Source organism: Pantherophis guttatus, chromosome 2 (genome assembly GCF_059756535.1).
Source record: "Pantherophis guttatus breed Tessera chromosome 2, ASM5975653v1, whole genome shotgun sequence".
Lineage (NCBI taxonomy): Eukaryota > Metazoa > Chordata > Lepidosauria > Squamata > Colubridae > Pantherophis > Pantherophis guttatus.
Genome location: NC_142064.1, coordinates 198628687 through 198648893, shown reverse-complemented (window position 1 = coordinate 198648893; position 20207 = coordinate 198628687). Strand labels below are relative to the sequence as shown.

Genomic DNA, 20207 nt, shown 5'->3' with positions numbered 1-20207 from the left:
CTGGGACATGTTTATTATGCACATAATAATGATCTTTAGATTAATTTACAGGCCTTTCTTCTGTTTGCATCTTTTTAATCATTCTGTCTTCTGTCACTTTCCCTCCTAAACGAGGGAGACTAATTTCTGTTTTCTAACTAATTTGCTTTTCTTCAACTAACATTTCAGGAGAACTCTCCAGTTGGCACCAGTGTTCTGGAGCTAATCATGAGTGACAGAGATTCTCCAGAGAATGGACCACCATACAACTTTCAGATTGTCGAAGGAAATGAAGGAAAGGCGTTCCAGATTAACCAGGCTGGAGTGTTAGTGACATCATCCATCTTGAACAGAAGAACAAAGGAACAATATCTTCTGCAAGTCCAGGTAGACTTATGTCTGGATCAAGTTGAAACTTAATAGGAGAAGAGCTGATTGGATCTTCTAACATTTTCTTTTTGACAAGGAGTGACCAAGGAAGGGTAGATAAGGGGCTGCCAAATTAGTCAGCCATTATGGAAAAAAATTGCTTAATTCTGTTCAGGGAACATCTCTGTAAACTACTGTTCACCAAATACTGGCTTGCACAGTGAAACCCTATGTCAAAAAAAAAGAAATCCCAGCCTCTTTTCAGAGATAAAATAGTAGAATCCAAGTATAGTTTTGACATTAATTTTCTAAAAAAAACCAGTCTTAAATAATGCCAGTAGACTCTATCAAAATCGAATCTCATTACAGACCCTCTGGAATGTTGTTGAAACATATAGATACCAATAATATTTAAAAATGAAGGCAACAGAATATGAAAGCTCCTAAGTGTATTTTGCAGATATGGCATTGGGTCCCTTAATTCCCAAAGATATTTCCCTGTATTTCACTATAGTCATGCAAAAATGCAGCTAGTATCTTTTCAGTATTTTAAATATCCAGTTTACTGCCTTCTTTCCTACTAGTACTGAAAATATGCAAGGAGAACTGTCAATATGGTAAACATGCAAGGGTAGCTGTTATATTGAAATAGATGTTTCTTGAGAATTAGCAAGAAATACATTTTGTTGGTTGATGGAAGAAATGGCTATTGGCCTAAATAGCAATAGAACTTAGACTTACAGTATATAACACTTCACAGTGCTTTACAGCCCTCTCTAAGCAGTTTACAGAGTCCCAACTATCGGGGTCCTCATTTTACCCACCTCAGAAGGATGGAAGGCTGAGTTAATCTTGTGAGATTAGAACTGATAAATTGCAGGCAGCCAGCAGGCAGCCAAAGTAGCCTGCAGTACTGCATTCTAACCAGTAGTGGGTTGCTACCGGTTCGCTCCAGTTCGGGCAAACCTGTAGCAGCGGTGACGGGAGGCTCTGCCCATCCACGCGGACATCATCAAATATACTCTTCTTATGCGCAGAAGTGGCACGCATGCTCGCTTCGCTCGTGCATGCACACGAGCGAGCAAACCAGTAGCAAAGGTAAGTGAAACCCACCACGGATTCTAACCACTGCCCCATCGCAGCTCTAAATGGATCTTTGACAGCAAAAAGTTTGGATTTCTTGCCTTGTGACTTAGATAAACAAATCAGATATACAAGGAAAATATGTAGGTTCTGATGGTAATAAAGATTTTTGCAATTTTGTCCAATAGGTTGTTGATAATGGTCACCCTCCTCTTTCTTCTTCGGCATTTATAAGCATCTATGTGATACAACAAAGCCAGTATCCTCCTTCCGCACTTCCTCTCGAGATCTTCATCACAACTAATGAAAGAACCTTCCGAGGTGGAGTTCTTGGGAAAATCCATGCCACTGATCGAGACCCCCATGATACTCTATTATATAGCTTTGTGTCAGTAGTCCCTGAAAAGAAACAATTCTCTGTGGGACTTTCAGATGGAAAAATAATTGCAACTGATGGTCTCCAACATGGCCACTATTCTCTGAATGTAAGTGTGAGTGATGGGACCTTTTCAACCATAACCAAAGTCCAGATTCATGTGTGGTCCTTCAGCCAGGATGTCCTCGATAAAGCTGTGATGCTGCACTTCCGCCATCTTAACCCAGAAGAATTTATAAGTGACCACTGGCGCAACCTGCAGCGGTTTCTGGGGAATATCTTAGAGACAAAGCGACAGAATGTCCACATGGCTAGCTTGCAACCTTCAGAGGCTTCTAATGGGGTGGATCTTCTGTTAGCAGTTGGGGAACCCCAATATTCACTCTATAAGCCCAGCTTCATTGCTAGCCGGATTTCTCAGTCGACTGAAGAAATGGACCAGCAAGTTGGGCTGCGGGTAAAGAAAGTGACCTATGTCCCATGCCATGAGGCCAACTGTATCATTCAACGCGCTTGCAAAGAAACCTTTCAACTTGATCCAGGCACAGTGTTCACTTATAGTACTGCCCGATTCAGCGTGCTCACTCCTCGGCACAATTTGGAACAGATCTGCTCTTGCAATGGTGAGAAAATATTGCTGTTTGTGATCATCATTTCCCCTTGCTTTGTAAAATAGATATTGCAATATTCTCTGGCAGTGCTTGTTATGGTACAATGTCTGGAATGTATTTATTCTAAACTGGCATTTTACTGCATTTTGTTCAGATTGCTAGGCCATGTAGATATTTGCTTAGGCAGTTAGAAAAAAAAACTATCCCACTCAGTTTCAAAACTGAGTTTTTTTTAAAAAAATGAATTGCTTCCCAAAACTGAGAAAATAGCTAATTTATTACAAATACAGATTTAACCCTATAGAGGTCCCAGTGGTATCCTAGTAACTTTTACTGTCTTTTGTCCTATCTCATGACCTTCAAATGAACTCTATCCTGCACATTTATCTTGATTACATAAATAATGGAATAGATAGGAATGGAAAAAAGCGCCTTCTACTTCTCTGACATCTGGCAGAGCAGCAAAGCATGGCATATTTGATGGGAAATGTCATTTATTCAGTGCTACTAAGCAATCTTTCTAAGACAGAGAAGAATTTCTGTGCCAAATACCATAATTATTATTGCTGAACAATCTCTCCCTGCTTCCTGTCTGTGGTGTGGTTTGATGGGCATAATAAAAACCTTTGGGGTTCTCCTGGGCTCATAGTTCCTGCTCAAAGCGCAGGTGGCAGCTATGTTTAGAAGAACCTTTGCACAAATACATCTTGTGCAGCATCTGCACCCTTTTCTAGGTTGGGAGATACTAATCATGGTTGTTCAAGCCTTAGTCATCTCCCTATTTGTCTGTTGCAAAATGTTGTACACGGGGATGCTGTCGAAGAGCATTTGGTCACAGTGGTGGAATTCAATTTTTTTTACTTCTGGTTCTGTGGGCATGGCTTGGTGGGCATAGTGTGGCTTGGTGGGCGTGACAGAGGAAGGATGCTGCAAAATCTCCATTCCCACCCCACTCCTGGGGGAAGGATATTGCAAAATCTACATTTCCACCCCACTCCTGGGGGAAGGATATTGCAATATCTCCATTCCCACCCCACTCCTGGGGGAAGGATATTGCAAAATCTACATTTCTACCCCACTTTGGGGCCCACTCTGGGGCCAGCCAGAGGTGGTATTTGCCGGTTCTCCGAACTACTCAAAATTTCCGCTACCGGTTCTCCAGAACCTGTCAGAACCTGCTGAATAAAACCCCTGAATTTGGAAGCTTTAACTGGTCCAGAATGCAGGAGCGCATGCAATAGTGGACACACAATGGTATGCCCATGTAACACTATTGTTATGTGAACTGCACAGGCTCCCAATAGAGTTCTGAGCATAATTCAAGGTGCTGGTCATTATCTCTAAAGCCCTACATGTCACGAGTCCAGGTTATTTATGAGACTATCTATCCCTGATGGTTCCTGTTCATTCTACTAAATTTAGCATGGTGGTTAAGCACTTCAGCAAGGAGGCTAGTCTTCGTGCTGAAGTAGTTCTGCCTGATGGGGTCTAAGAAGTGTGCTATGATATGGCACATGCCTTATGGACTAGCCTTCCCAGAAAATACAGATGGCCCTTATTTTGCTGGCTTCAGACAGTAAAATTCTGGCTTTCCCCCCAGGCAACAGGGCCAGGATATGGATGGAGCCAGCATGGTATGATTAATAGCTACAAGTTTTATCACAGCCTTAACATTGTTCTAATATTTTTTTTAATTATAATGAAGTTTTGATTGTTGTTTGCTGTCCACAGAGTTCCTTCTGTTAGATGAGAAGCTGTATGAAGCTTAATAAACAAAAAACATAAAATAAGTTTGAATAATAAAAAGTTTTTAATGTATTAGCCATGAAGTGCAACTGTTTACAGCGGTTCTTTTTTCAGACTGTAACTTCCTTTGCTTATGTTGTCAGGCACAGCTTTGAGGTTCAGTGGGCACAGTTACATATGGTATCACCATCAAGGCAAACGGGATTGGCAGATGCACTTCCATTTACAAACCTACCAACTCCATGCCATACTGCTTACTACCAATGGAAGCAACAGTGCTGTTCTACAGGTAGGATTTGTCTGTCCTCTGACCGTACAATTCAGCTTTTTCTTGGTCTGCCATAAAACCCCACTCCTCAAGACTGAAACCAGCACACTGTTTCCTTGCCTCCTGGATAAGAGTGTTTACTTAGATATAAAATTGCAATTCACCAAATAAAAGGGTAAAGGGAGAATTTCTGCCAAAGATGATAAATTCCTCTTAATCTGGTTTCCTGCAAAACCACATTTCTTGAACCTAATGATGCCACCATTATCTCAGTAGAAATTTCTGTCTTTCAAATGGAGGGTTTAAATTGGAGAACCCAAAGTTAATTTGGATGTGGTACATGAGATACATGATCAGTAAAAATAATATAAATGACACAATAAATACGTAGGAAATACTTGATAAAATAAGTACAGGTAAGGTATATTACAGGGAAAAGATATAAAATGTCTTAATGTAACAATTTTACCAGTAAAGGGTTAAATAAAAGGATAAGGGCATTCAGAAGGAAAAAAGTAGTGTAATGATTTCTCTGTTTGAGTGTGTTCAGATCACAATGTCTGCATCTAAATTCAGTAGGCAGGCCACCTGCATTTGCCGTTGCAGTTTTCACCAGCAACACTTTAGCATTTTGGGTTCTTTCCTCACCCATTTCCTTTCTTTCTCAACTTGAATAATATCATCTATTGTCCAGAAAAGTCACTTCTGATTTACACTTTGCTGATTCTTTTCTTTCTTTATACTTTCTTTTTCCCACTTCCCTTCCCTTCCCTTCCCTTTTTTTAATATTTAAATACCTGCTGTTAAGCATTACATCACCACCATCAAAGTGCTTTAACTCTGGCCATAGGCATCCTAACCTAAATTTGGTAGAATATCACCTTTGGAGACATTTAGAGACACCTGTAGAGACATTACAATGCAAATCCACCCCTTTAATACCTGGTCCCAACATAGGACATAAACATATAAATTACAAGGTTGTGTCGTGCCATTTGTCCCTCTGCCCCACCCTTTTACATATGCATTTCCAGCTACGAAGTTCAGTCGTGAGTTTTAACAGCTATTACCCACTGCAAAGGTTTGGGGAACTGCAGATCAGTCAATCTGTCAACTGGGAAAATTCTGGGTAAACAATAAAGTAACCCTTCTGTAAGCACCTTGAACATTATGCCATTATGCCTACCAGTACTAATAATATTATTATGCTATGCCTCCTGCTAGTTAGCATGAACTAATAAAAACCTGATGAATTAGGCTTATCTTATTTATTGATAGGAAAATTTTATTAGTAGATTCTGGGAACATAGTATAACTTGTGGGCATATTTGATCTCAGCGAAGGACTCCTAAGGTTATTTCATGACACTGTTTAAGTGAAGGTTGAAGGATACAACTATTAAGGGAAGTATAGTTTACTTTAAAATCAGACTTACAAACTGTTTAACTTCTGAATCAAATTGGAAGGAGATATTAAGTGGGATTCCACAGGGTTTGATGCCTCCTTGGTTCCCTTGGTATGTTTATTTATGACTTGAGGGATGATGAAATGGATGATATATATTATCATAATTATATGAAATTTAACAGAGGTACACAAATGAAAAAGAAGTTAAATGTACAAATATTGGGGAGAGAAGTAGTACATTGAAACAGTAATAGTTAACTCTTTTTGTCGTCACTGTTCATAATTTGGCAGGCAGTTCATTTGTCAGACTGAAATTTCCCAAACTAACTGTCAGTATAGTTGATTTGATCTGTTATAGTTGATTTGATCTATAGTTGCCAGTCTCTGCTCCCTTGAATTTAAATTGTTAGTATTGACTAGACTACTAGAATTGGGGTACAAAACTTTGGACATCCATTAGATGACAGCAAAAAAAAATCCTGAAAACAAATTTGATTTTATCATCTGATGGTCAATCCAGGTTTTTTACCAAAACAATCCAGATCTGGCAAGCAATATTGTTAACTATTATTGCTATATTTTTGTTCTTTTTTTTTAATTGATTGCAAGCAGAATTGAATCATCTAAATGCATTAACTGTATGGGATATACCTGTTTTTAATCAATCAATCTCTGTTTGCCAAAGACCGTCAGGTTACTGCCCAACATCTCTACATTCTATATCAAAGCTACTCAAGTAGAATGCATCTTTTTCTTTTATGTTTTATCCATATGAAATTGGGTACAGTAGTGATTTGAAAGCCATACTTCCTGCATTCAGTGGAAAGAATGCTGTAACGGGCCTGTAATTAAATACTTAAATATATTAATACATAACTGGAAAAGGCAGTCACAGGAATCTATGTAGGTATCCAGTGATTAAGAAAATATATATAAAAATAAAGAGTGAAACCAGTTAGTTAATAACACTGTTCGGGCAGGCTGATGACAATTTGCAGTTACTTTGCGTATTTTATTAATTTTCTCAGCACTTCTGGGTTGTTTGCATTCTAAATCTGGGCTAAAAATAATTTGTGTTGCTGTTTGTTTGCCTTGGCTATGCCCTAATTGTTCATACATTTTCTCATTTCAACTGAAATGTTTGTGTAGAGACTATTATTTGTTAGAGTAGAATTCCCAGTTTGCTCAGATATCCATACAATGATGATAAAGGAACTGGGGCAGTGCTGAGCATTATTTGAAACCTAGTGTCTTTTGAAAGACAATCTCTGTTGATAATGTTTGTCCTGATTAGAGGTAGAATAGAATAGAATAGAATAGAATAGAATAGAATAGAATAGAATAGAATAGAATAGAATAGAATAGAATAGAATAGAATAGAATAGAATAGAATGGTATCTTCTTTTATGTACACTGAGAGTATATGCACCAAGACAAATTCTTTGTGTGTCCAATCACACTTGGCCAATAAAAAAATCTATTCTATTCTATTCTATTCTATTCTATTCTATTCTATATCGCAAGGTATTTTACTTTTTACATTTTCTAGTAGCATTGTGTATTTTTAGATTATAGAGATAAATCTTATTTTATGCATTGCCAGAAGCCTTAATGACAGAAGACTGAGTACAAGTTTAATAAAGTTAAAGCACATACAATCTTACTAAAATGGAAAATGTAAGACCTACAATATAAAGTCAATAAGATCAAAGCATTTTGTACTAAACAAAACCAAACCTCATCAGCTGCCTAATGAGGTAACTCTTAAGTATGATACTTTCTGCTTTCAAGTTAATTATTCAAGAGCCTTTAAGCCACCCACTTACTCATCCAAGTTTGCAAGTTAATCCAACTGAGATCTGGAACATATGTTACACATTGACCTGAAGGAAAATATGCTTTCATTCACAGACCATAAAGCTTTTCTTCTAATAATAGAGGGATGAATGGCTGCCATTGTCTGCCATAGGTATATGATTTAAAGTACTTCACAGAATTTAACACGATTTTTGAAAGTCATGCTACATCATTTAGTTGTTGTTTTTTTAATTTGATTTATATGCCGCCCTTCTCTGGAGATTCAGGGCGGCTTACAGTGCGTTAAGCAATAGCCTTTTTGTGTAAGCAATATACTTTTTGTATATTTTATACAAAGTCAGTTTATTGCCCCCACAAACTGGGTCCTCAATTTACCTACCTTAGAAAGGATGGAAGGCTGAGTCAACCTTGAGCCTGGCAAGATTCGAACTTACTTTAATTGCAGACAGCTGGTGTTAAATTACAGTGCCTTGTCCACAGAGCTATCCAGGCTCCTGTTTTTCATGAACAGTTTGGGTAAATACAGAGTTTATGAACAGGATACCAGATTAAAATATAATCACATTAATATCTTTGAATATCTTCCACTACCACCTGGCAGATGCAGTGAAATCTTAATTACACACTTTCTCATAGCATCCTCTCTTTTTTTGGCTGTGTGTTTAAAATCCATGTGAAATTCAAAGAAATGTGCAGAAGTAGTCACTTGTCAAGAAGTGAAAAATATACATTTATTTTTTATGTTAACTTATTTATATGGGTGCCCATCTACCAAAGGAACACTAGGTGGCAACATCATTCCCCAGATACAGTTTTCTACTATTTTGTTAGTGACTCATTGATTTTAGTACAAATTGATAGACAAGTGAGATTTTATAATTGGTTAGTTTTCAGAATTTTAGTACTTATTCCCTCTTTGCTGCTGTTAGGTTTTAAGCACGCTTGCCATTTACAAATAGATCAGCATTCTAATGCTAGGCAGGACATAAATACAATACGTTTCAATAGATAAATTAATTGTAAATTACTTTTAAATCACTTTCCTTCAACCTATTTATGCACTTAAGTTGCAATTTTGTACACCTTAGTGATGGCATCTCAGAAGATTATATGGAAGTATAGATTTCTCCTTCCTGGGATGTAGAGAAAGCTCTTCCCTATATAAGGTGTAACAAAACTAGGATTAGGAATGTTGTTGTCAGAACAATTTTATGTAATTGAGCTCTAACTTGTTTCATTCTTTTGAACGATACTAGTAAAACATCTCGCTTCTGTTTAATAAACTCTTCCTGGATTTGTTACTAAGTTTTGCAGTATGGTCACTAGATGAAGAAGTTTTCAGAGATTCATTCATTTACAGATGATCCCTATATGTCCCTATCTATAGGTTCTGTCAACAGTTTTCCTATCTGTCTTTCTTTGCATGAGATGACCAATTCACTATGCTTCTATTTACGGATAAATGACTCACTTTGTGATAGAATAATCAGTGGAATCCAGATGAGGAGAGGCCCCAATATTTTGCCTATTCTAGGCTACTGCCTGAAGCACTGATTATTTTTGAAGCAGGCGTGGAGGAATATAAAATCTTTTCTCTCAGAGAGAAGGAGAAAGGTCTGCTCATGGTTTCCAAACTGACAGGCATAGGGGGGAAAATAGCCCAGTGCTGTCTGATGAATTGGGGGTTTGGATCAGGGGTGAAATGTTCCCGGTTCGGACAGGATCGCCCGATCCTGGAGAACCAGTATTCGGAGAACCAGTAGCAAAAATCCCTGCCCATCCCCCCATGCCCAGCTGAGCCGCGCAATCATCAGAGGCTTTTTCTTTTTTACTTTTAAAAGTTAAAAAAAAAGCCTTTAAAAGCTTCTGACAATCCCAGCTGAGTTGTCTGATCGCCAGAGGCTTTTAAAAGCATTTTTTCCTGCAACCTCTTAAGGTTGTAGAAAAAATGCTTTTAAAAGTAAAAAAAAAAAAAAGTTGGCCACGCCCACCCAGTCACATTACCTACCACCACCAAGCCACGCCCACAGAACTGGTAGTAACAAATTTACATTTCACCACTGGTTTGGATCTATAAATTATTCTATAAAGTAAGCTGCATGTTTTCCTTCACCATCATGATTTGTTTCAAATATAATTATCCCCGTCTAACTCATCCCCTTAGGAATAGTGGAAGAAAATACTTTTTCTTGGTATCTCTGTAAAGTTACAGTCTTATTTTCTCCCACCTCCCATAGCCTTTTATTGTGTATATTGTATTTATTGAATTGTACATTATGCAAACAAAGCACCCTCCTTCTCACATGGGGTGAACTATGATTCAGAAATACAGTGGCACATAATTCCAGGTATTAGAGGCTTAAGCTGACCAACCACTCAACCCAGTTTGGCTTCCCCAAAAAGGCTGTTTCTTCCACTGATTCCATTTATCGAGATGCTGCTTTCTGCTGCTTTCTCTTGTTTGAATCCTGCCGCTGCTACAGCTTGGTTGCAGTGAGGGAAAAGCCATTCCAGAATAGGCAGCAACATCTGTAGCATTAAGAGAGTGAGAACAGAATCATTGCTAAGATTGTCTTGCCATTTGATTCACTCGAATCCAAAGGCCAGAAAGTATTCTTAAATGTCAGTGTATTTTCTTCATTTCTGAATGGATAATAGGCAGGAATAGAGACAGCCGGATCAGGCCTCCTGCTGTCATGCATGCTACTTCACATGCAATAGCACAGCCCAATCTTTTCCGCATGTCCTTGTGGCAAATAGAATTGCCAGTGTAGCTGAAAAGAAAAAGAGGAAAGGGGATCTGGACAAATCAGCTCACTTTGAAACCAGTTGTGTTCCTCCCTTTAAAAAAAGAACAAAGGGCAAAGGTGAAAATGTGTTCCATTTTTTTTCATATGTGTATAAAATATATGTATATCACATATATTACAGAATGTACCTAATCAGTGTCACTAAAAACTTCATAAACATAGTCCTTTAATATCATTGCCATGAAATGGCACAAACTACAGGTAGTAGCAATAGCAACAGCATTTACACTTATATACCGCTTCACCGTGCTTTTACAGCCCTCTCTAAGCAGTTTACAGAGTCAGCATATTTCCCCCAACAATTTGGGTCCTCATTTTACCCATCTCAGAAGGATGGAAGGCTGAGTCAACCTTGAGCCTGGTGAGATTCGATCTGCCAAATTGCAGGCAGCCGGCAGGCAGCAGAAGTAGCTTGCAGTACTGCATTTTAACCACTGCACCACTGTGGCTCATGCATTGTAAATAGTCCTCTATTTACAACCACAATTGGGACCAGAATTTCTGTTGTTAAACAAGATAGTGGTTCAGTGAGTCATAGCCAATTTTACAACCTTTTTGCTAAGGTTATTAAGTGAATCATTGTGGTTAAATATCACATGGTCATTAAATGAATCCAGCTTTCCCTATTGACTTTGCTTGTTGGAAGCCAACTAGGAAGCTCACAACTGGCAATCACATGATTCTGGGATACTGCAACCCATTATAAATATATGCTGTTTGCCAAGTGCTCAAATTTTTATCAATGACTGTAAGGATGCTGCAATAGTCATAAGGGTGAGGACCAGTCATAGGTCTGGTTTTTTCAGTGCTGTTGTAACTTTGAATAGTTACTAAATAAATGATTTTAAGTCTAGGACTACCTGCACATTAGTCACATTAATAAAAAAATTATCCTGGTCCTTAAATTTCCTTAACAGAGGGAAGAAAAAGTATTGCTTTACTTCACATACCGTATTTTTCGGAGTATAAGATGTACATTTTCCCCCCAAAATAGAGGGTGAAAATCTGGGTGCGTCTTATACTCTGAATGTAGCCCCACCCAGCTTCTCAAATGGAGGTTTCAGAGGCTGAAAAAAGCATCAGAAAAGAAGCTTCAGAAAAGAAGCCCCCAAACAGAGCTTCAGAGGCTTTTTTTCTGAAACTCTGTTTCAGAGGCTTTCAGAGACAGGAAAAAAATTTTTCTGAAACAGAGTTTCAGAAGTTTCAGAGGCAGAAAAAAAAGCAAAAAAAAAAAAAAACAAGGCACAGAGCTCACAACCAAGGAACCTGTTGCTAAAAATTCATCTCTGGGAACAGCTGATTGGGGGTATTCCTGGAGGCCGATCCACTTGCCAATCAGCTTTTTTCTTATTTTCCTCCCCAAAAACTAAGGTGCATCTTATATTCTGAAAAATACGGTAGTTTTTTTTTTGTTCCTCATGTAAGAGGATTGGAGATGGAAAAAATAATGAACTTTGAGTAGCAAGGACTTGATTCATCAGAAACTATAGAAGCTATTTGAAGTCTAGTTGGAGACTTATAACTTGGAGTGTACAAACTGTCCAATGTCAAAGAACTATTATTTTGGAGTGATAATTACTTAGTGATGCAAGTAGGGTAGTTAGATGTGGAAATTTCAGTAGATATAGCAAAATGAAGTTGTCATTTATTTGGCCAATACAGGGGGAAAAAGTCTAAATTACGTTTTGGATTCTTAGATCTTTGCAACCTAAATCAATACAAAACGCTTATTTTAAACATGCTTTTGTATATCTTATGCAGCTTGTTAATGGAGTACCTCATCTTGGATACAGATGTCGGAGTGGCTTTAGTGCGAACCTTTCATCTCACCATTTTGTGAGTGACAGTGTGTGGCATTCAGTCTTCCTAGAAGTGAAAAGCCATTCCATCCATTTGCTGGTTGATGACATGGGAAATGCCTCTCTCCACCTCCCAGAGAACTGTAGCATTTCCCACTCCACTAGAGATCTGTTGATTGGAGGACTAGTGCAGCATCATCAGCTTCAGAGAATCACTGGTGGGTTCAGGGGTTGCCTGAATGCTATTACTGTGGATGGAAGAAATCTGGTGGTTCTACCCAAAGAAAAACGATCCAGAGGGGTGGTTGAAGAATCAAACATTAGGCAGTGCTGTCCACACAGTGGTGCCTGTAGCAGCAACCCCTGCCTTAATGACGGACTCTGCAGTGAGGTACAACATGGAGGTAAGTGTAGTTTGGAGCAGCTCATCCTGGGGAAATTACAAAGACTTGTGAAATATCTAAGTAACTGATCGCAGACGCTTCTCCTTTCTCTTTCTAGTTAGTTAACCTCTATATTCCAAAATTGTGTGTTCTGAAAAGGCATGAATTTCTGGGGGATAAAGAGAAGGGACAGGCAAAGTGAGCAGGTTGAATGTTTTCATGTTTTCTTTGTTATGCATCAGTGAACTACATGTTTAAACTTCCATATGCAGGATGTTCCCTTCATGAAGAAACTGATAGGCTCTAGCAGTAATGAAATATTGTTGTAAACTGCCTTACAACAGAGTGGTTCTGGTGGAAATAAAGGTTTATTATGGAACTGGGTGAAAAGAACTATGCATGAGCTTCCAGCAGAGTGGATAGAATTTAAAATAAAAATGATTATGCTCATGGGTGAAAATGATGTGTTCAGTAAGGGAAGAAGAAATTCAGTTGCACTAAATATTTGTGTAAATAATTTCTCTGCAATGGTTCTTCCTTTATCCTGGTCACATGGAAATGACTTTAATACTAATGTCTGGCAATGGAAGGCGTCTATCAGGAAACTCTTGGAAACACCTTCTCTAGGGTTAGATTCAGTTGTGCACTTTGTTACATCTGCCTAAAGCCTGCTGCTGCAACTGAGTGGCATGTCTTGACAAATAAGGAACTAACACAAAGTGGACTACATCCCTCTTGCTTTCCTAGAGCTCACAGTGACAAGATCAGAATCTCAGCACCTTATTTAATTCATCTGTCCTTCATAAACAAGGTTCACCAAGAGAGAGGGTGTAAGTATAAGTCCACCCAGATTTCTATACAGGTCAACAACATATGGCTGAACTGTACTTGTGAATTTACAATACATTTCACATCAGTGTTGCCACCTGCAGTGTCAGTTGTGCATGTAATTCTAGTTAGCAAAGTGATTTAAGTGGAGACATCATATTATCCCCAGCTTCTTAATGGAGATTTCAATGCATTAAAAAAGGTTATTCCTTGTGAAGAGGAACTATACGCCTAATTCTTATAACTTGTCATAACATCACCTGAATTATATTCTAATTTTGTATATGGCTGCCCTATCCACTTTTTAAAAATAAATCTATTTTTACTTTTATTTGACCTATTTTCATTAGGTTATGTTTGCACCTGCTCCACACAGTTTTCTGGAGATCACTGTGAAGTGGCTGACGGCCGTTGTGAAGGAAATCCCTGCTTACATGGAGGGACATGTGAACTTTCTGAGAAAGGTGGCTATACTTGCCGTTGTCCAGAGAGATATTGGGGGGGAAGGTAAGACTGTTCTCTCAATGCTGCTTTTGTCCTTTTGAACTTCATATAGGCACATTATGCCTATATTACCTGCATTGCACATATTCATCTCACAATGAATAGCGCAGTGCAATAGCCATGTCTGTTTAGGAATATATGAATAACCAATTTTAGAACATTTTTTAAAAAATTTGCTCACCTTATCTCAAATGTTAATTATAATTAAGATCTATTTGCTTATCCTTTTATTCTTTCAATAGAAAGATTGATTGATTGATTAAATGAATGACTAAATGAACTGCTATGTAGACAAATTAACTGTTGTGATTGTATAAATAAGCAAGACTGGAGATACACTATCAATGAATACTTAGAATTAATTGCTTTGTTGCTGCTGTGAACATCTAGCACATGACTTTAATTGTATTGTGATTGTGTGATTTCGTGTCTCTTACGTGGCATGCCAATTTTAACTTGAGATTTTACGACTCTGTTTATATAGATGAATGTTTTATAAGAAATGCTCCCCTAATTATACTATATTTTATGTTTGCTTTCTCTACTCAAAGTTCACACTAATATATCAGGATCTTATGGAAGAGTTAGGTGAGGTCCGGCTGTTTTGAACAAAGCAGCAATCATATATTTAATATCTGCATGGCCCCAAAGCTCTGAAGATCATGTAGTTATATTTTCTGAACTTTTTGGGTTTCCACTTAAATTCAGATTCACTGGAACAGCAATCCTATGTGTTGAGCTCCACAGATCTCTGCCAGTTGAGCAGAAATGATATGATCATTTCAATTTTTCTCCCACTTCCCAACCCATGATTCAGACCCAGCAATCATCCTTGAGGGTTTCCTTAATAAGATTAAGATTTCTAACATTTGGATATTGCTCTTCTGAGATCAGAATTCTCACTTTATTTCAGAGGAGGAAACTTGGAAAAAATTCTATGGACCTGGGATCACTTGATAGGGCCTGAAAATTTCTATGTATCTAGAGAGCAGCATTGATTTCTGCTTCCTAATTCTTTCCTAAACTTCATTCATATATTGTAAAGGAATGAACTGGACAAATAAACTACATTTACAAATGTGCAGAAAACAGCAATATACTTATATGTCCTTCTTTTTTTCTAAAGGTCCTGCTTTTTAGTTTCATAATTAGAGTTATTGGTATTTGCTTGTCGATTTATCATCTGTCTTCTATCACAGGTGTGAAAAAGTTGCTGAGAAATGTTTGAAAAATCCATGTGAGAACTCAGGACGTTGTGTGAATAGTGAGGGTGCTCTTCACTGCATCTGTACAGATCACTTCCAGGGAACATTCTGCACCCAAAGAATTGGGATTCCAACTATTAATCCATCCAGTGAGATTTGGAAGCCTGAAGGGATTGCCAAAATCTCTGCTGGGGTATTAGGTATAGTCATCCTGGTGATAGCTATTACATTCATCTACAAACGCTACTGCCACAAAGTCAAAGCTCACAAGCCAGTGGCCAAAGAAGATCCAGACCTGCTCTCCAAGAGTGAATTCTCAAAAAGTGTTGGGGTTGGCACTCAAGGTCTTCCACCCATTGAACTCAATACTCTCAACAATGGTCATCACAACCATTTCAGTGCTCTAGACCCAGCCAAGTCTTCTGTTGTGCCAGAATTCACCACCTTCCATTCAAGCAATGTGCAGAAACAACGGGGTGCCATTGTGTGCAGTGTGGCTCCCAATCTCCCAGCTGCTGCCCCCTTATCTAACACTGATAATGACTCTACACTGAAGAGTTCCTGGACTGGAGAAAAAATGGGTTTGTTTTATCTTTGTTTGTTTCTCTTTCCCCTTTCCTCTGTTTCATTGGATCTTTCCAAGTAATGGTGTTTCTATGCTCTAAAGCCACACTAGTTACTCCTATATTTTGGGGTATCTAGCTCTCCTTTTTCATAACAGTATTATGTTATGGTGGTATCAGTCTTGTCACATTTAAAACAGAAATATACATTTCTTCAATTCCCTTTCCAGTTAGTGTACTGTTGCCCTACACATTGAATGTAGTTACACAAGTATTAGCTAGTTATCAAAATATATCACATCAATCATCAAGAGCAACACAACATAGTGATAAGTAAGCTCTAAGTAAATAAATGTAGCCATGTTGGTTTCTCAACTAATTTTCAAATGAGCTAAATAGACCAGTTATATGATTGATCTCTTCCAATAACAATATTCTTCAATATCAAAGTTATAGTAATGGGTATACACCTCATATTAAAGACAGCTCATGTTAAAGAAAGATATGCTTAGTCACAACAGAAAGAGAAATTTCATAGACCATTTCTATATGAACTTGGACAAAGCACAAAGTAATAAGGATCAAAGAATTAGAAACAAGAATCATATTCAAAGGAAGAAGTCTATATATAGAGTTAAAGAACATTCAAATATATAAGAGACAAATTAAATTTGTACCGAATTACAACTTTTAATATGAGGAAAGAAGAAAAACATAAGTATTTGAGATATTATTATATTAAGTGTCAAAATGGTGATGCACAAAATGATACACAGCACAAGATGTTTTTGTGTATCTTCAGAAATAGTGGAATTGTAGGATATAGTGAGCATGAGTAGCTGTTGGAAACAGCATTTGTATAGTAAATAAGAATAACAAATAACAGTAGTGCTAATGACGAAACCTGATAGGTTTGAGTAGTGATAGTATTGAGTGTAATTCACTTCTGAAAATATCCATCAATATACTTTGTTTATCCTGTCCCTAATTTTATCACTGTTTGATTCATGAATGAAAAATGTTTGTCAAGAATTTCCTCAAACCAGGTATTGTATTGTTCCAAAATTAGAACTATAGTAGCTTGCTAGGCCTTTAAAAATTGTTTTAGTTCCTGGTGAGATGTTCTCTGTGAGTAGATAATTTTTTATTCATGCTTGGCAGACTTTACAGTTTCATATAGTTCAGATTCTTAATTATATACTATTTAAGAAAGCAAGTTTCCCCGTGGCAGACCTTCAGTCTCCACATTATGAAAAAAAAATATGTGGTTAATATGAAGATGTAGTGAAATAATAGTTATTGCAGATTACACATTTATTGAGAGATACTCATAAGCTTCTGGTTTTATTTCAGTGTATCCAGGAGAAACAACCTACTGGCCACCAAGATATCAGTCAACAGACACTCAAGAATATCATCAGTATGAAATTATTGAAACTCCCCTTCCACCTTCCCCATGCCATCGACCTCCTCCTCCTCCTCCTGTAGACGCAGATCCAGCTGGCCTTTATGGTGGCTTTCCTTTCCCACTTGATCAAAACAACAAGCGGGCTCCTATTCCGCCTCGCTACAGCAATCAAAATCTGGAAGACTTCTTACCCCCTGGCTCTGCTGAACTACCTTCTTCCCAGTGTCAGAACGAATACACTGCCATCAGCTACTACCCTTCTCAGTTGGTAGAAAATGAAGGGCCACTTTACCATCCAGACAATGGGTACAAGAGGGTTAGCATGAGACTTAGTGTGGCCCAGCCCTCCTACGCAGACTGTGAAATCAGGCCTGTACCCAATGTCAGAACTCAGCCAGCATTGCCTTCTAACTATGAGGGCTCCGACATGGTGGAGAGTGACTATGGAAGCTGTGAAGAAGTGATGTTTTAAAAAACAAAACAAAATACAGTGTATCTGCATTTGCAATGTGCCTGAAGGAGAGGACATTTAATTCAAGTATACATTACTGAAATGTGCAACGTTTCCATTTTAACAGCAACATCTTTCCCTCCAGGGTAACTATGCTAAATGATAGCATTGATGGTTCTGCCCGCGGTCCAGCCCCATTTTTCTGACTTGGGTAGGACTCCAAATGGATCATGTTGCTGTTTTATAGAGTTGGATTGTTATCTGGACAGAAAGATGGAATTGCAGGATGAAAGCACTTTTAGTGAGTGCTGGTAGCAACTGTTTTTCTCGGTGTCACAGTGATTCCTTGAAAAGCAAGTTGCAAACTACAGCAGTTCTGTTTTGTTCATGTATCTCATTCCAAAAATGGTTACATTTTATTGTAATGATGCAACAGAAGGCACTTATTGGTTGTCCACTGTAAAAGTAGCAAAATTGATAAAGTGGATTCTTGCTGTAAACATCAGAGAGATTGGAACTCAGATATTGAGTAGCAGTCAGAATTTTTTAATGGTGCTTTTATTCCATTTCCCAATTTATTATATTAGAGCCAAGGTAGTGCAGTGGTTAGAGTGTAATACAGTCAGCTGACTGCTAGCTGCAGTTCGGCAGTTCAAATCTCACTGGCTCAAGATTGACTCAGCCTTCCATCCTTCCGAGGTGGGTAATATGAGGACCCAGATTCTTGAGGACAATATGCTGATTCTGTAAACTGCTTAGAGAGGGCTGTAAAAGCCGTACATAAGTCTAAGTGCTATTGCTATTTCCTAAGAGCCAAGATTTTCATTGGTCTAAAAACTCCCAGAATAGGACAGGCTATCCTTGAGTTGTGTCAATGGTCATTGACAGGGGAAAGCATCTGACTGAAATATCACAAAAGTTTATGAAAGGTGAGTGTTGCATTGGCTTTAATCTAGGAATTTGTTATTTCTAGTTAGAAATAATATACAAGGGTTCCATACTAATCCAGAAAAGGCATTAATGGATTTTGTTTGATGGGCACTACCTTTTTTCTGATACTCATAATTTTCTAGAAATTGTTATCAAGAAGCTATATATTCCTATTTAGGAAATAATGAGAAATTTTAAAAGGTTGACTTTATCTACATTGATTTGAATATATTCCACAAACCACTGCCTTGAACTATTCATATTATGGATATGGTACATATGCATATATTGTGCAAAGTTATGTATGAGAGAGAATGTGTGAGAGAGTCCATTTATGGGTTTACATAGAAAAGAACCAGACAAAAAGAGGAATTATTTAATACAAGGCTGGGCCGTATTTTAAATACACTGTATATCTTTGGTTAAATTTCTCTGTGAGAGTTTATTGTGAATATTTGTTTATAAACAGCAATAAAGAATTTTAAAATGTTATACGTGTACTGGTAGTAGAAGAATGGGTGGTATTGGAGATAATCAATAGTCTTTATAGCTCATTGTTTACTTAGGGGAATGGATTGTGGAATTTTTATTTTTACTTAAAAGTCTCATCTCATTATGCCATGAATCATAGAATCATAGAGTTGGAAGGAACCTTGGAAGTCTTCTAATATAACCCTCTGTCCAAGGGAGGAGTCCTTATACCATCAATAAAGTAGTAATCCTGATCCAGCTATAAGAGCTTTCCAGACATAACAATTGGTGGTGTCTTAAGTTTGTTGCACATCTCTATCTCAGGAGATGTATGTGCCTAGTTCATATCATGTGCAAATAGATTATGATGAAGATGAATTTAGGTATCTGATTTTAAACTACAGGACCATGACAAATACAGTGCAAGAAAGGCAATTATTCATTTGTCTGCTGATAACAAGTTATAGCTACAAAAGCTAGCCAATTTCTTGACTTCTATAAAATGATTTCAGAATTATATAAACTTATATAAAGTTTATAAAATGCATATAAAACCTTTATAGTATATAAATATTTTATAAACTTTATAATATATTGTAATGTATATATTATATCATATATAAACTTTATAATTTATGTATAAACATATAAACTTTATATGACATTATATAAAGAATTATATAATTCTTGCACAAAAGTGCTTTAACCCAAGATTTTCTCACTCCAACTACAGAAAAGACAAATGCAAACCATCTATGCTGCATTTCTGATATTAATATATTCTGCATGGGGATAATCTCAGCTAATTCTTTAGTGTGTTCAATGCTATGCGCTTCAGTGACTAAAGCTGATCTCATGTATTCTAGCTAGAACATTAAGCTCAGTAATATCATGGCCACCTTCAACAACGAATTTGTTTTTATAAGGATGATGGCCATTATGGTGTAAGATTAAGAGGCTTTATCTGTACAGACCCTATGTTATCTTTTTAAAAAACCTAAATTTTATCTTGTCATCCCATGATAATAGTATAAAGATAGCAGTTGATCTGCATCACTGGCCTTCTATTATATTATTGAATGACATTATTAACCTGGCTTGCAAGAGGGTCTGAGGTAAAAATGGCTCCAAGCACCAGACGTATTGTCATCACCAGCATCACTTAAGTTGCTTTAGTTAGAGTTTCCTCCGTAGCCTT

The 20207-nt window shown here is 37.5% G+C and overlaps 1 protein-coding gene across 1 annotated transcript in view; it reads left to right on the top strand.

Annotated features, from left to right (window-relative positions):
- FAT2 (FAT atypical cadherin 2) overlaps positions 1-19030 on the top strand; it is a 90408-nt gene extending 71378 nt beyond the window's left edge. The window contains exons 18-24 of the mRNA XM_034402080.3: positions 169-366; positions 1620-2430; positions 4308-4453; positions 12229-12670; positions 13828-13984; positions 15181-15767; positions 17103-19030. Coding sequence (XP_034257971.2) covers positions 169-366; positions 1620-2430; positions 4308-4453; positions 12229-12670; positions 13828-13984; positions 15181-15767; positions 17103-17629 — 2868 coding nt within the window. The 3' untranslated portion in view covers positions 17630-19030. The remainder of the gene's footprint in view (positions 1-168; positions 367-1619; positions 2431-4307; positions 4454-12228; positions 12671-13827; positions 13985-15180; positions 15768-17102) is intronic.
- Positions 19031-20207: the final 1177 nt, after the last annotated feature.